At 35.5% G+C, this 13,099-nt stretch overlaps 1 protein-coding gene across 1 annotated transcript in view; it reads left to right on the forward strand.

The window, feature by feature from the left end:
• ACTR3 (actin related protein 3) overlaps nucleotides 1-13,099 on the forward strand; it is a 57,246-nt gene that overhangs the window by 14,636 nt on the left and 29,511 nt on the right. The window contains exons 2-3 of the mRNA XM_022590658.2: nucleotides 6,591-6,646; nucleotides 10,096-10,220. Of these exons, the coding sequence (XP_022446366.1) occupies nucleotides 6,591-6,646; nucleotides 10,096-10,220 (181 nt within the window). The remainder of the gene's footprint in view (nucleotides 1-6,590; nucleotides 6,647-10,095; nucleotides 10,221-13,099) is intronic.

Raw genomic sequence — 13,099 nt, forward strand, 5'->3', positions numbered from 1 at the left:
TTCTCCCATCCTGCTCTCTGTAGATAATCAGAATTTACTATCTCTTGTGTAGACTTCCAGAAGACAAAGTGTATGTATATGCTAGCATTATATAATAGAATTATTCCTATGTAGTTTTATTTTTTCTCTACATATATGTAAATTTTTGTTTACAATTGACATAAAATATTTGATATGAAAGTATCAAGGTATTCACAAAATATATTTTCCCTGTTTAGGACTAGATGTGAAAGTATTCTCGAGATATTTCAAAGTAATAAAGTATAGTGTAATTAATATTAAAAATAGACACACGTGTACATAGGCAGGAAAACACATACACACGCACCATTTTTTAAGGAACTGCAAGTTGGAAGGTATTAGGACTGTACTAATTTTTGCCTGGGAATCATACTGTGAAAATCAGATGTGTTCCCAAAGGACTGATGAAAATGGAAGATTTGAAAAGGGCCTTTGAGGAAAAAAAGGATTAGGATAAAATAAAACAAGAGCAACAATGAAAAGAAGGATGGAGCATTTATATTTTGTAAGAGCTAGGATTTATGTTTTTTGTTCCTAAATATAATTATCAAGGCTTTATAAAAGTGATTCTTTCTACTTCAGACATAACAGAGTATATTGCAGGGGTTGAGGATTATGAAAGTGAATTGTGGGTACTTAGATGAGTCTGGGAAGGGAAATAGGGTAGTCTTCCAACCAGTGAAATTCATTGAGGTGTTCTAAAAAGTAGAGCCTTGATTTTTGTACTATTAAACCATGCTTGACGTTAAACTGTTAATAGGCACATGTACATTTAAGATTGTTATGTCTTCTTGATGAATTTATCCTTTTATTATTATAAAATTTCTCTTTATCTCTGGTGTTAACTCTTTTTCTTCAAGAAGTTTCATCTGATATCAATACAGCCACTTCAGAGTTACGTTTACTATTTGCCTTCCATCCATCTTCATTCTCCATCTCTAAAGTGCGTATCATGCAGACAATATATAGTTGGGGCTTTCTTCCTTTTTCTTTCTTCCTTTCTCTTTCTTCTGTCTCTCTTCCTTCCTCCCTTTTAATTGGAGACTGTAGTGTGTTACATTTAACGTAAAAATTGGTACAGTTGAATTTTGGTATACCGTCTTATTTATTTTTTTACTTAGAGTTAATAATTTAAAACTTTATGCAGAGTAGGAACCATGCCTCTCTGTAGATCTGTTAACTCTCTTGACACTCCCTCTACCCTACTGTCCTTGTATGCTATAGTTATCATAGGTATTATATCTGCATATGTTATAACCCCACAAGATAATTTGATTTTTGCTGTAAATAGTCAAAAGTGTGTTAAAAAATTAAGCAGAAAAAAGTCTCATTTACCTAGCTGTTTCCCATTTCTGATGTTCTTCATTAATACCACAGTTTCCCTCTGGTATCGTTTCCCCTCAGCCTGAAGAACTTTATTTAGCTCAGGTTTGATGGCAGTGAGTTTTCTTTTCTTTTTTCTTTTTTTTAATAGATCTTTATTGTAGTATAATTGCTTCACAATACCGTGTTAGATTCTGTTGCACAACAAAGCGAATCAGCCATATGCATACACATGTCCCCATATCTCCTCCATCTTGAGTCTCCCTCCCATCCTTCCTATCTCACCCCTCTAGGTCATCGCAAAGCACCAAGCTGATCTCTCTGTGCTGTGCTGCTGCTTTCCCGCCAGCCAACTGTTTTACATTTGGTAGTGTATATATGTCGATGCTACTCTCACTTCACCCTCCCGCCCCATGTCATCGAGTCCATTCTCTATGTCTACCTCTTTATTCCTGCCCTGCAACTAGGTTCATCAGTACCATTTATTTATTTTTAGATTCCATGTATATAATCCTTTGTAGTTCTGCAATGTCAGTTGTGATTTCTCCTTTTTCATTTCTAATTTTATTGATTTGCGTCCTCTCCCTTTTTTCTTGATGAGTCTGGTTGAGGGTTTATCAATTTTGTTTATATTCTCAAAGAACCAGCTTTTAGTTTTATTGATCTTTGCTTTCTTCATTTCTATTTCATTTATTTCTGCTCTGATCTTTATGATTTCTTTTCTTCTACTGACTTTGGGTTTTCTTTATTCTTCTTTCTCTAGTTGTTTTAAGTGTATGATTAGATTGTTTATTTGAGATTTTTCTTGTTTCTTGAAGTGAGGTTGAATTGCTATAAACTTCCCTCTTAGAACTGCTTTTGCTGCGTCCCATAGGTTTTGGGTCGTCGTGTTTTCATTGTTATTTGTTTCTATGTAGTTTTTTATTTCTTCTTTGATTTTTTCAGTGATCTCTTGGTTATTTAGTAGTGCACTGTTTAGCCTCCATGTGTTTGTGTTTTTTACAGTTTTTTTCCTGTAATTGATTTCCAGTCTCATAGCATTGTGGCCAGAAAAGATGCTTGATAGGATTTCAGTTTTCTTAAATTTTCCGAGGCTTGATTTGTGACCCAAGGTGTGATCTATCCTGGAGAATGAGTTTTCTTTTATTTGAAAAATGTCTTTATTGCACTTTCATTTTTGAAGGATATTTTTGCTCTTAAAAGATTTCTGGGCTGACTATATTTGCACCTCCTTCAGACTTAAAAAATGTTATTCCACTGTCTTTTGGCCTCCATAGTTTCTCATAAGAAGGTGCTAGTAATTTGAATTTTTGTTTCCTGTTAATGAGCCATTTTTCTCCAGCTGCTTTCAAGATTTTTCTTTATCTTTGATTTTCAGTAGTTTGATTATGATGTGCCTAGGTATAGTTTTCTTTGGATTTATTCTGCATCTCTCTCTCTCTCTCCCTTCCTTCTGGAACCTATGTCACCTTTCAGATATTGTTCCCCAAGTCTCTGAGGGTCTATTCTTTTCACTTTGTGTCTCTCTTTTTAATTTTTTTCCCCTCTTGTCAGACTGAATGAGTTTTACTGATCTGCCTTCAAGTTCACTGATTATTTCCTCTGTTCTGCTGTTTAGCTCATCCAGAGAATTTTTTATACCTGGCATTGCATTTTTCAGTTCTGTAATTTTCATTTGTTCTTTTTAATAGTTTTGGAGTTTCTGTGATATTTACTATTAGTCATTACTATTTCATTGTGATAGTCACAGCTGCTTTCAAGTCTTTATCTGATAATTCCAACACTGTGTCATTTCGTCTTCTGTTGAGTATCTTTTCCTTAGAGAATGGGTTACGTTTTCATGATTCTTCATAGATGGAATAATTTTGGTTTGTATGAATATATCAAGCCTTGCTTATCTGTTTTCTTGATGAATATACTGTGCTTCCAGTTTTCGGCCATTATGAATAATGCTCTTGTGAACAAATGTTTACACTTCTTTGTGGGGACATATTTTCTTTGGTATATACCTAGAATTAGAATTGCTGGGTCATATGGTAAGTGAATGTTTAAGTGTTTTCCAAAGTGGCTGTTTTATTTACAAATGATTTTGATTATTTTCTATCATTCCAACTAGGAATGTATGAAATTTACCTCAGTGTACTTTTTTTTTTTTTTTGCGGTATGCGGGCCTCTCACTGTTGTGGCCTCTCCCGTTGCGGAGCACAGGCTCCGGACGCGCAGGCTCAGCAGCCATGGCTCATGGGCCTAGCTGCTCCGCGGCATGTGGGATCTTCCCAGACCGGGGCACATACCCGTGTCCCCTGCATCAGCAGGCGGACTCTCAACCACTGCGCCACCAGGGAAGCCCTCCTCAGTGTACTTTTAATTTGCCTTTGTTTTTCTTTTTTTACCCCACAGAGTCGAGCATCTTTTCGTTTATAGCCATTTATATTTCTTTTTCTTTGAGTGGTTATTGTCTTTTACCTTTCACTTTCTTCTCTCCTTATTTCCCTCCCTTGTTGACATCACCTCCTAGATATCCTTTATATATTAAGGTGATTAACTCTTTGTCTCTGAGCGCAGATAATTTTTCTCTTTTGGTCATTTTTCTTTTGGCTACCTTTGGTATGTTTTTGTGAAGAACTTTTAAATTTTCACATAATTGGAGTATCAGTCTTTTTTTAATGTCTGGATTTTGAATTATAGTTACTAAGACTCCCCTGTTCCAGGGTTATAAAGACGTTATCCTGCATTACCTTTTAAAGTTTTTGGTTTATTTCCCTACCCTGTTTTAATATTTCATCCATTTAGATTTATTTTGTTTTAACATGTATGATATGTACAGAATTTAATTATTTTCCCCAGTAGCTGTCAAGTTTACGTAGCTGTTTAAGAAAATTGTTGTAAAATATACACAACATAAAATTGACAGTTTTAACCATTTTTAAGTGTACAGTTTAGTGGCATTAAGTACATTCACAACTATCACCACCATTCTTCTTCAGAACTTTTTCATCTTACCAAACTGAAACTCTGTACCCATAAAACAGTAACAACCATACCCCACCTCCATCCCTGGCAGCCACCATCCAGCTTTTGTCTCTGTGAATTTGACTATTTTGGGTACCTCATTTAAGTGGAATCATATAGTATTTGACCTTTTGTGATTGGCTTATTTCACTTAGGATGATGTCCTCAAGGTTCATTCATATTGTATGTAGTAGCATGTGTCAGAATTTCCTTCCTTTTGAAGGCTAACTAATATTCCATTGTATGTATATACCACATTTGTTTATCCATTCATTTGTCGGTGGACCCTTGCATTGCTTCCACCTTTTTGTCTATTATGCATAATGTTTCTGTGAACATTGGTGTACAAAAATCTGTTGAAGCCTCTGCTTTCTTTTTTTTTTTTGGTATATACCCAGAAATGGCATTGCTGGATTTCGTGGTAATTCTGTGATTAATTTTTTGAGGAATTGCCATATTGTTTTTTGTAGCAGCTGCACCATTTTACATTCCTATCAGCAGTGTGCAAAGGTTCCAGTTTCTCCGTATCCTCACTGATATTTTTGTTTGTTTTTGATGTTTTGGTAATAGCCATCCTAATGGATGTGAAGTGGTATCTCACTTTGGTTTTGATTTGAATTTTCTTAATTATTAATAATGTTGAGCATCTTTTCATGTGTTTGTTGGCCTTTTGTATATCTCCTTTGGAGAAACGTCTATTCAAGTCCTTTGCCTGTTTTAAAAACTGGGTTGTTTATTTTGTTGTTGAGTTGTAGGAGTTCTTTATATATTCTGGATATTAACTCCTTATCAGATATATGATTTGTAACTGTTTTCTTCCATTTTGTGGGTTGCCTTTGCACACTATTGATAGTGTCCTTTGGTACCCAAAAGTTATTAATTTTGATGATGTTCAATTTATTTTTTATGGTTGTTGTTGCCTCCTTGTGTCATGTCCAAGAAATCCTTGCCAAATTTAATGTCATAAAGCTTTGTCCCCTATATTTTCCTCAAAGAGGTTTATAGTTTTAGATCTTATACGTAGGTCTTGATCCATTTTGAGTTAAATTTTGTATGTGGTATAAGATAAAAGTCCATGTTCATTAAATAATGGATATCCAGTTTTCCCAGCACCCTTTCTCAAAAAGACTGTCCTTTCCCTGTTTGAATGGTTATGGCACCCTTGTCAAAAATTATTTGACCATATATGGGAGGATTTATTTCTGGGCTTTGTTCTGTTCCATTAGTCTGTGTGTCTCTATGTCAGTGCCACACAGCTTTTGTTACTGTAACTTTGTACTAAGTTTTTAAATCAGGAAGTGTGAGACCTCCAACTTTGTTTGAGATTGTTTTGGCTATTCATAGTCCCTTGAGATTCCATATGAATTTTAGGATGGATTTTCTCTTTCTCCCAAAAAAACATTGTTGGGATTTTGATAGCAATTGCATGGATCTGTAGTCAATTTGAGTAAGTAACTTCCAAATGTGAACGTTTGTCCCATGTCTGACTCCTATACTAAATAATCCAATTATCCAAATGGCAGATTTAAGAAGAATCCAAGCTGTTTAATCCCATGTTTAAAGCTTAAGGGAAGGAAAAGTTATCAAAGTGTCTACTAGCTGTAGAAGGAAGAGTTTTTCTGAAGGTGCTACTGAACGATGAGGCCAAACCGAAACATCGGAGTTTGGAGCAGAGAAAGGTTTATTGCAGGGCCGTGTAAGGAGATGAGCAGCTTGTGTTTTACATGTTTTACCCCTACCCTTTACTTTTATACAAATATCACATAGTTGAACCATTGTTCTGTACCTTGCTTTTGTTCAGTGAACAATACGTTTTGGAGATTGTTCCATATCTGTACATAAGGAGCTTCTTCAATCTCTTTTTTAATAACTGCCTAATATTCTATAGTATAAACGAAGCATACTTAACTAGTTTGATGGCTGTTTATTTCCAGTCTTTTGCTATTATAAGCAAGATTGTCGCAAAAGGCCCTGTTATATGTTATTTTGTACATGTATGAATATCCCTGTAGGATCAGTTTCTAGAAGTGCAGTTCCTGGTTAAAAGCTATGGGTATTTATAATTTTGATATAATTTTGAAAGCAGAGATGTTTAAATGAACTGAAACGATGGAATTTTGTATAGTATTTACCCAGAGTGGAATCTCACTTTATAACAAATGGAAATCTAAGAATTAAATTCATAATTGCTGAGATATTTGTGAAATCCTTATGAAATTCTTTATGTTTTTCAGGTATACAAAACTAGGATATGCTGGAAATACAGAACCACAGTTTATCATCCCTTCCTGTAAGTATTTCTTTTAAGTCACAAATAAGCTGATTTAATATCTTTTAATAAAGTAAAATAAATAATCATTTTTGACACTCTGTAAGATTTAGTCCTTTAAAAACATGGTTTGCCAAGTTCTAAGCATGGCCTCATTTCTGTACCTCTGACCATTCATTTCAGATCTCTGTTTAGCTCTTCATTTACCAGATCTGCCAAATACCTTTTTAAAGACAAAAATGAATGAGTTGATAATTAAACAGTTTTCTGCTTTGAGGGTATTGCTGTTAATAATGTGTGTGTGTTACTATTAAGTAATGCATTCCCCATCACACGCCTACAAAGGCTATCCTTTGGTTTGTGGATGTGATTGTTTGCAGGACTCGTGCTTGTTGACATCCCTGACAAGAGCTCATGTTTCAAAATAAGGATGGCATCTCATCTTTAGAGATGCGGACTTCAGCTGTTTTCTGACATCTTATAACCATACTTACATTGTTTTTGTTTTATCTTATTTCTGTTAACTTCACTTTAGCTGACTGTCCACTTTCAATAGTTTGTCTTTCAGAAGTTTTTAAAAAATACTCTCACACTTGGTTTCTTAGCACTCATATTTGTTAGCCTGGGCTATGTATGTGTTCCTAGATGAACCTGTTCTGGGCTTCTGACTTTTAGACATTTCACCTTTTGTACATAATGTAGTAACATTTCTGAACCACCTGACCTATGCCAAGTTAAGACTTTAGCATATCAGATGATAAACCTTTTGAGCCATTCCTTGGTGGTGCTAACTCCTAGACAGTTCTAGTATCACTAGTATTAGACTGTTTGAATATTTTTGTGTATTCTTATTATGAAAATAAGAAGGACATGGAAAAATAAACATGCAGAGAATAGTGAAAGCAGCTTAGGATTCAAAATCTGTGAAGTTGAGAATGAGGTAGAAATTACTGGGCTTGCCCAAAGTTGCAGATCTTTAGTCTCAATTGGGTACTCATCAGACTTGAACAGGTTGATTGTTTTGTTGTTTATATATAGTGAGAACAAAATTTAAAATGTGTGAAGTGTGTGTCAAAATTGTCTTTAAAGGGGGAGCTAGTACATACTTTCACTCTCTAGAAACAAACCTATTTGACTTTTGCACTTCTGATATACTTTTGGTATACTTCTCTAGGGATTATTATCTAATAATCTAATTCTTACCATCTAAGAATTTAGGCTGTTACCTAAGCCTAATTCTTTAATGCCTGGAATAGATTTTAGGGGACACTGTTGCTCATTCATAGGAATACAGTGGTCTTAATTTGTAGTACTGTTGTCTTTTTCTTTATGTTTTATTCATGCATATTTGTTGTCTACACTGAGGGACAGATTTGCTTTTTTGTTTTGTTTTGTTTTTTTACTTTTGTCCCACATTTATATATAAACATATTGATAGTTTGTTGTTTAAGACTTTGACAACAAATATTGCCTCTATTGCTGACTAAAATGGAAGTACTTTTGTGGACTAGTACTTGACATTAGTTATATTTGAGTTTAGTATTATACCATTGTGTATTGGTTGTATTAGTTTCCCAAGGCTGCCGAGACAAAGTACCAAAAACCATGTGACTTAAAACAACAGAAACTTACAGTCCTGGAGAAGTCTGAAATCAAGGTGTCAGCAGGACCAAGATCTTGCTGACAGCTTTAGGGGAGAAATCTCCCTTGCCTCTTAAAGCTTCTGGTGTTTGCTGACAGTCCTTGATGTTCCTTGGCTTGTATATGCATCACTCCAGTCACATGGCTGCCCTGTGTGTCTTCATATTGTTTTTCTTCTGTGTGTGGATATGTCCAAATTTCCTATTTTTATAAAAACACCAGTCATTGCATTATAGCCCATCCTGCTAACCTCACTTTAACTTGAAAGACCCTATTTCCAAATAAGGTCACATTCTGAGGTGCTAGAAGTTAGGACCTAAACATATCTTTCTGGGGGTACACAGTTCAACCCATAAAATGCTGATTTTGTAATCTCTTAATTTATAATCTTTTATAAAACATTATGTTGTGATTAAACATTTATTTCAGGAGATTACTGATATGTTAACTCTCATCCTTGTAAAGTTTGGTTTTGCTTATGTTCTTAAGTGGCTGTGTTCAGTCTTTGTTGGAAGCCCATATAATTTTGAACTTTTGAACCTTGGGTTCTCATCACCATTGTATCCTTTCTCTATTTCACCTTTCTGCCAAAATTTGCAGTTTTAGTTTTCATTGTCTTATGAGAAGCTGTGGCATGTTAAAAATCCATTTGTGTATGAAAGAAGGTTTTTGATTTTGGGTTTTTTTTTCACGCAGCCAGTCTTAATGCTGCAGGTGTAGTTTTATAATGAGCCAATATAATCACTGCCACTGATGAGCACGGATATTTGATCTGGAAAACCTGTGGATATGGTTCAAAGTTATTTTCATAATCTTTGTTTTTTAGGAAGTTTATAGTGAGCCATCTGATGTCTGTGTACATTGTAAATAAATTGCTAGAGAAGCTTTCTAACATTTAGAAGTAGATTGGATTTAGAATTTCCTTCAGTATTTTCTACCTACCTTGTTAAGGATATAAATTGTTATTAAATGAAAGTGTAACAGTTGGGTGCCACATCAGCTTATGTGCATGCAGATTTTTCTTTTGTTTTTAATTTTTGGCCGTACCGTGCATCATGCAGGATCTTAGTTCCCTGATCAGGGATGGAACCCAGATCCCCTTCAGTGGAAGCACAGACTCTTAACCACTGGACCGCCAGTGAAGTCCCCAGGCAGATATTTTGAATGAAGAACTGTTGAACTTGAAGGATTCAGAAATTTATAACTTAATTAAGAAATATACAAGTTTTAGGTCTAGAACTGTATGCTGGATTTCTGAAATTATATAAGGAGATTGTTGTGGGTTTTACCTAAATGATTTGAAATTTCCTTTTGTATATGTGATTTAAGTTTATCAGGTCTTTATGCCAGCGTTATACCTAAATTGCTAGCTCATAATAATGCAAATAGGATAGAAATATGAAGAAAGCTTTAAAAATAAATTCCCCGTGCAATTTTCCTACTTTTATAACTGTTTTTCAGTTTTTTCTTTCTGATTGTCCATCAAGCATAGGTTGACTTGGTGAAATTATAATTTTACTCAAATCAAAATAGATCTCACATAGTTTTTAAAAACATAACTGAAACATTCCCACAGCAGTACTTTTTTTGGGGGAGGGGCGCTTTTTACACTTGAGGCCTTGTCTCTGGGTGGAAGTTGAGTTTTTATTGTGTTAGATGAATTTTGTCTTTTTTTTTTAATGACCTTTTTGCTTTAATTTGACACTTTAAATATACTAGATCATGTTCTATTTAGTAACATTTTATTACGGAAGAAATACAAGTGAAAAATTTGTCTCACTTGAAAAAAATACAATTTTTGACATGTATAAATAACTTCTATTTTAAAGGTATTGCTATTAAGGAGTCAGCAAAAGTGGGTGATCAAGCTCAAAGGAGGGTGATGAAAGGTGTTGATGACCTAGACTTCTTCATTGGTGATGAAGCAATAGAAAAACCTACATATGCAACAAAGGTATATTTTTATGATTTGTATAAATATAAATAACATTCTCTTTCAAAAAATTAGTTCTATAATTGTGCCACTTGGAATTTCAGTCAATTACAAGCCTAATACCCTCAACCTCTTCACAATAGAAATTTCTTCTTCTCTGTGGCTCCTCCCAGCCTTGCTTTGACTGTACTGGTTTTATTTCCCCAAGAGGAAGATTTTAGCCCCTTCAGGTGAGCAGTATTTACTTTTTCCATCTCAGAATCATCAATGTGATTGGCTTTCTCTTGCCTCCACATTGCCACACCTAGAGATATTTCCCTCCCGTCTTTATTCAGACCCACACTTTCTGCCCTTTTGAAGCCTATGTCATCTGGAAGTACCACTCTCTTTCCTCCTTTTTATCTTTTTCCCTTTCTTGTTTGTTCCATACCATTCTTCCTCCTTTTCCCTTATTATTGAGGTATAATTTATATACAGTAAAATAGGTAAGGCTTAGTTACACAGTTGAAAATTTTTTGTGACTGTAATCATAAAAGTTCAGGACATAGAACAAGTCTAGTAACCCAGATACTTTCCTTGTGTCTGCTCCCATGGTCACTACCCAACCTGCACCAAAAGGGAAACACTATTCAAATTGACTTTACCTAATTTGCACATTTCTTCCTTGGTCCCTCTTTTCTTCCGTTTTAGTAATTTATTCATTAATAAACAGCTACCATGTATAAACAACTTTACAGAGTGCTGAGATTAGATAAGAAAAATGGCTTTCCTGACTTCAAGTCTATTATAATTGGTGGAAAGGAAGCCATTGAAGAAATAATTATAAGTGGATTGTAGTTATACAAATATTTGGCTCTTGGAGCTTAGAAACAAGACACAACTGGGGATAAACATTTAGAAGGTATTAGTTACCTTTGGAAGGGGTAAGATTCCATAGGGATAGGCCTAGGACAGAGCCTGATCAACGCATCATTTAGGTTTGGATGGAGGAGGAAAGCCTACAAAGGAGACTGAGAAGGCGTAGTTAGAGAGACTGGGTAAACGGGAAGGAGAAATAAGAGTGTGGGATGCTGCGACCAAGTAAGCTAGAGCCCATAGGTTATTTGCTGTCTTTAGCTACAAGGATGTCATTTATAACCTTAATAAGAATAGTTTTAGAAGAGCAGTGAGGCTGGATTAAAGTAGATTGGATTATGAATGACAAGGAAAAAATGACAGTAATATTCAGTGAGGTGGAAGAGATGCTTAAATGCTAGTGTGAAAGAGTCATTAGAATAAGATTAAAGTAACAGGAAAGTGGAGTATAATACAGGGCTCTTGACAAAGTTAAAGGGATGGAATCCAGATGATCTAATTGATATATGGAGGATCTCTTACATTATAAAAAATGAAAAAGAAAAAAGAGGTAAGTATAGAATCAGTTTTATAGATTTGGTGAAGAAAAGTTGGATTCCTGACTGTTGGCTTCTGCTTTCTTTGTGAAATACATGGTGATGTTATCTCTGCTGCCCAGGAAATAGCAGGGAGAAAGTGAAATCTGAGTGATAGGGAGAATATTTAAAATCATCACTGTGGATAACAGAGTAGGGAAACAAAGGCTTGCCAGGTAAATTTAGGTCCATTTGGGAATAGCAATTACGAATTCTTAGTTTTATCGACCAGTTCTGTGTGATTTGTGTGATCAGCATTCTGGGTATAGGCAAGTTTAGGGTAGGACTGTGCTGAGTTGGGTTTTGGTAGATGGAATGACAAAAGGAAGTATGAATAGTCAAAGTGATGGGGCCTAAAATCTAAACTGTGTGTGTGTTTGTGTGTGTTGTGAGGGGGATGCTTTTTGGCGAGGGAAGAATTACAACAACCAGTGGACTGCAAGTCTAATTGTGATCGCGAGAAATATAGTGAGGTGCTGGAGTATGCTAGAAAGATAAGAAGTTGTGATCAGAGAGGGGTGTAGTTGCATTTCAGGGATTTAGAGATGATAGTGATGATCTAAACTGTGGCCAAAATGGAAAAGACACCTTTGAATGTGATGAAGTCGGTGAGCTGAGAGGCCAGAGTTCCTCTGCATTGATTCTGTTCTTTTAAACATTTTCATGTCTTCCAAATGCAACAAACACACCCAAACGACAAAAATTCTTTCAATTCTACCTTCTTTCCTCAGCATTTTAGCTATTGTTTTATTTTCCTCTTTTAAAACCGAACTTCTTATTTGGTCTCATTATTTGATAAGCTCTTTGTTAAATCCAATTATATGTAACAATTTTCATCCTTCTTGATTTGTCTTTCTTTCACAAGATTACTCTGCTGGGCCTCTTTTTTTTTTTTTTTTTTGCGGTACGTGGGCCTCTCACTGCTGTGGCCTCTCCCGTTGCGGAGCACAGGCTCTGGACGTGCAGGCTCAGCGGCCATGGCTCACGGGCCCAGCCGCTCTGCGGCATGTGGGATCTTCCTGGACCGGGGCACAAACCCATGTCCCCTGCAGCGGCAGGCGGACTCTCAACCATTGCGCCACCAGGGAAGCCCTGGACTATTCTTTTTATTTATTACTTGTTTATTTTTTTCCCCTGCTGTCACTGGTTCTTTATCCTTTGCCTACTACTCAAATGTCAGTATTTCCCAGGTACTGTCCTTGATTCTCTTTTATTTCTTTATTAGAGACTTTCTCTAGGTGGTCTCATCCACACCTTCATCAACAACCACAGCCTACATCTCTACTTCCAATTCCTTGACCCCATTTCCAAGTACCTACTTTCACCTACCTACTACCTGGCTCTTGAGTTTAATATACTCAAAACAAAATTTATTACATATACTCTACCCTTGCTTATTCCAAGATAAGACAAAACACAACTTTTGTGTCTTAATTAATAGATCCTTGCCATCCTGACTCTAGAGCTAGA

The sequence above is a fragment of the Delphinapterus leucas genome, chromosome 8 (genome assembly GCF_059928025.1).
Source record: "Delphinapterus leucas isolate spDelLeu-1000000601 "Yukka" chromosome 8, BTC_Dleu_Yukka2, whole genome shotgun sequence".
NCBI lineage: Eukaryota > Metazoa > Chordata > Mammalia > Artiodactyla > Monodontidae > Delphinapterus > Delphinapterus leucas.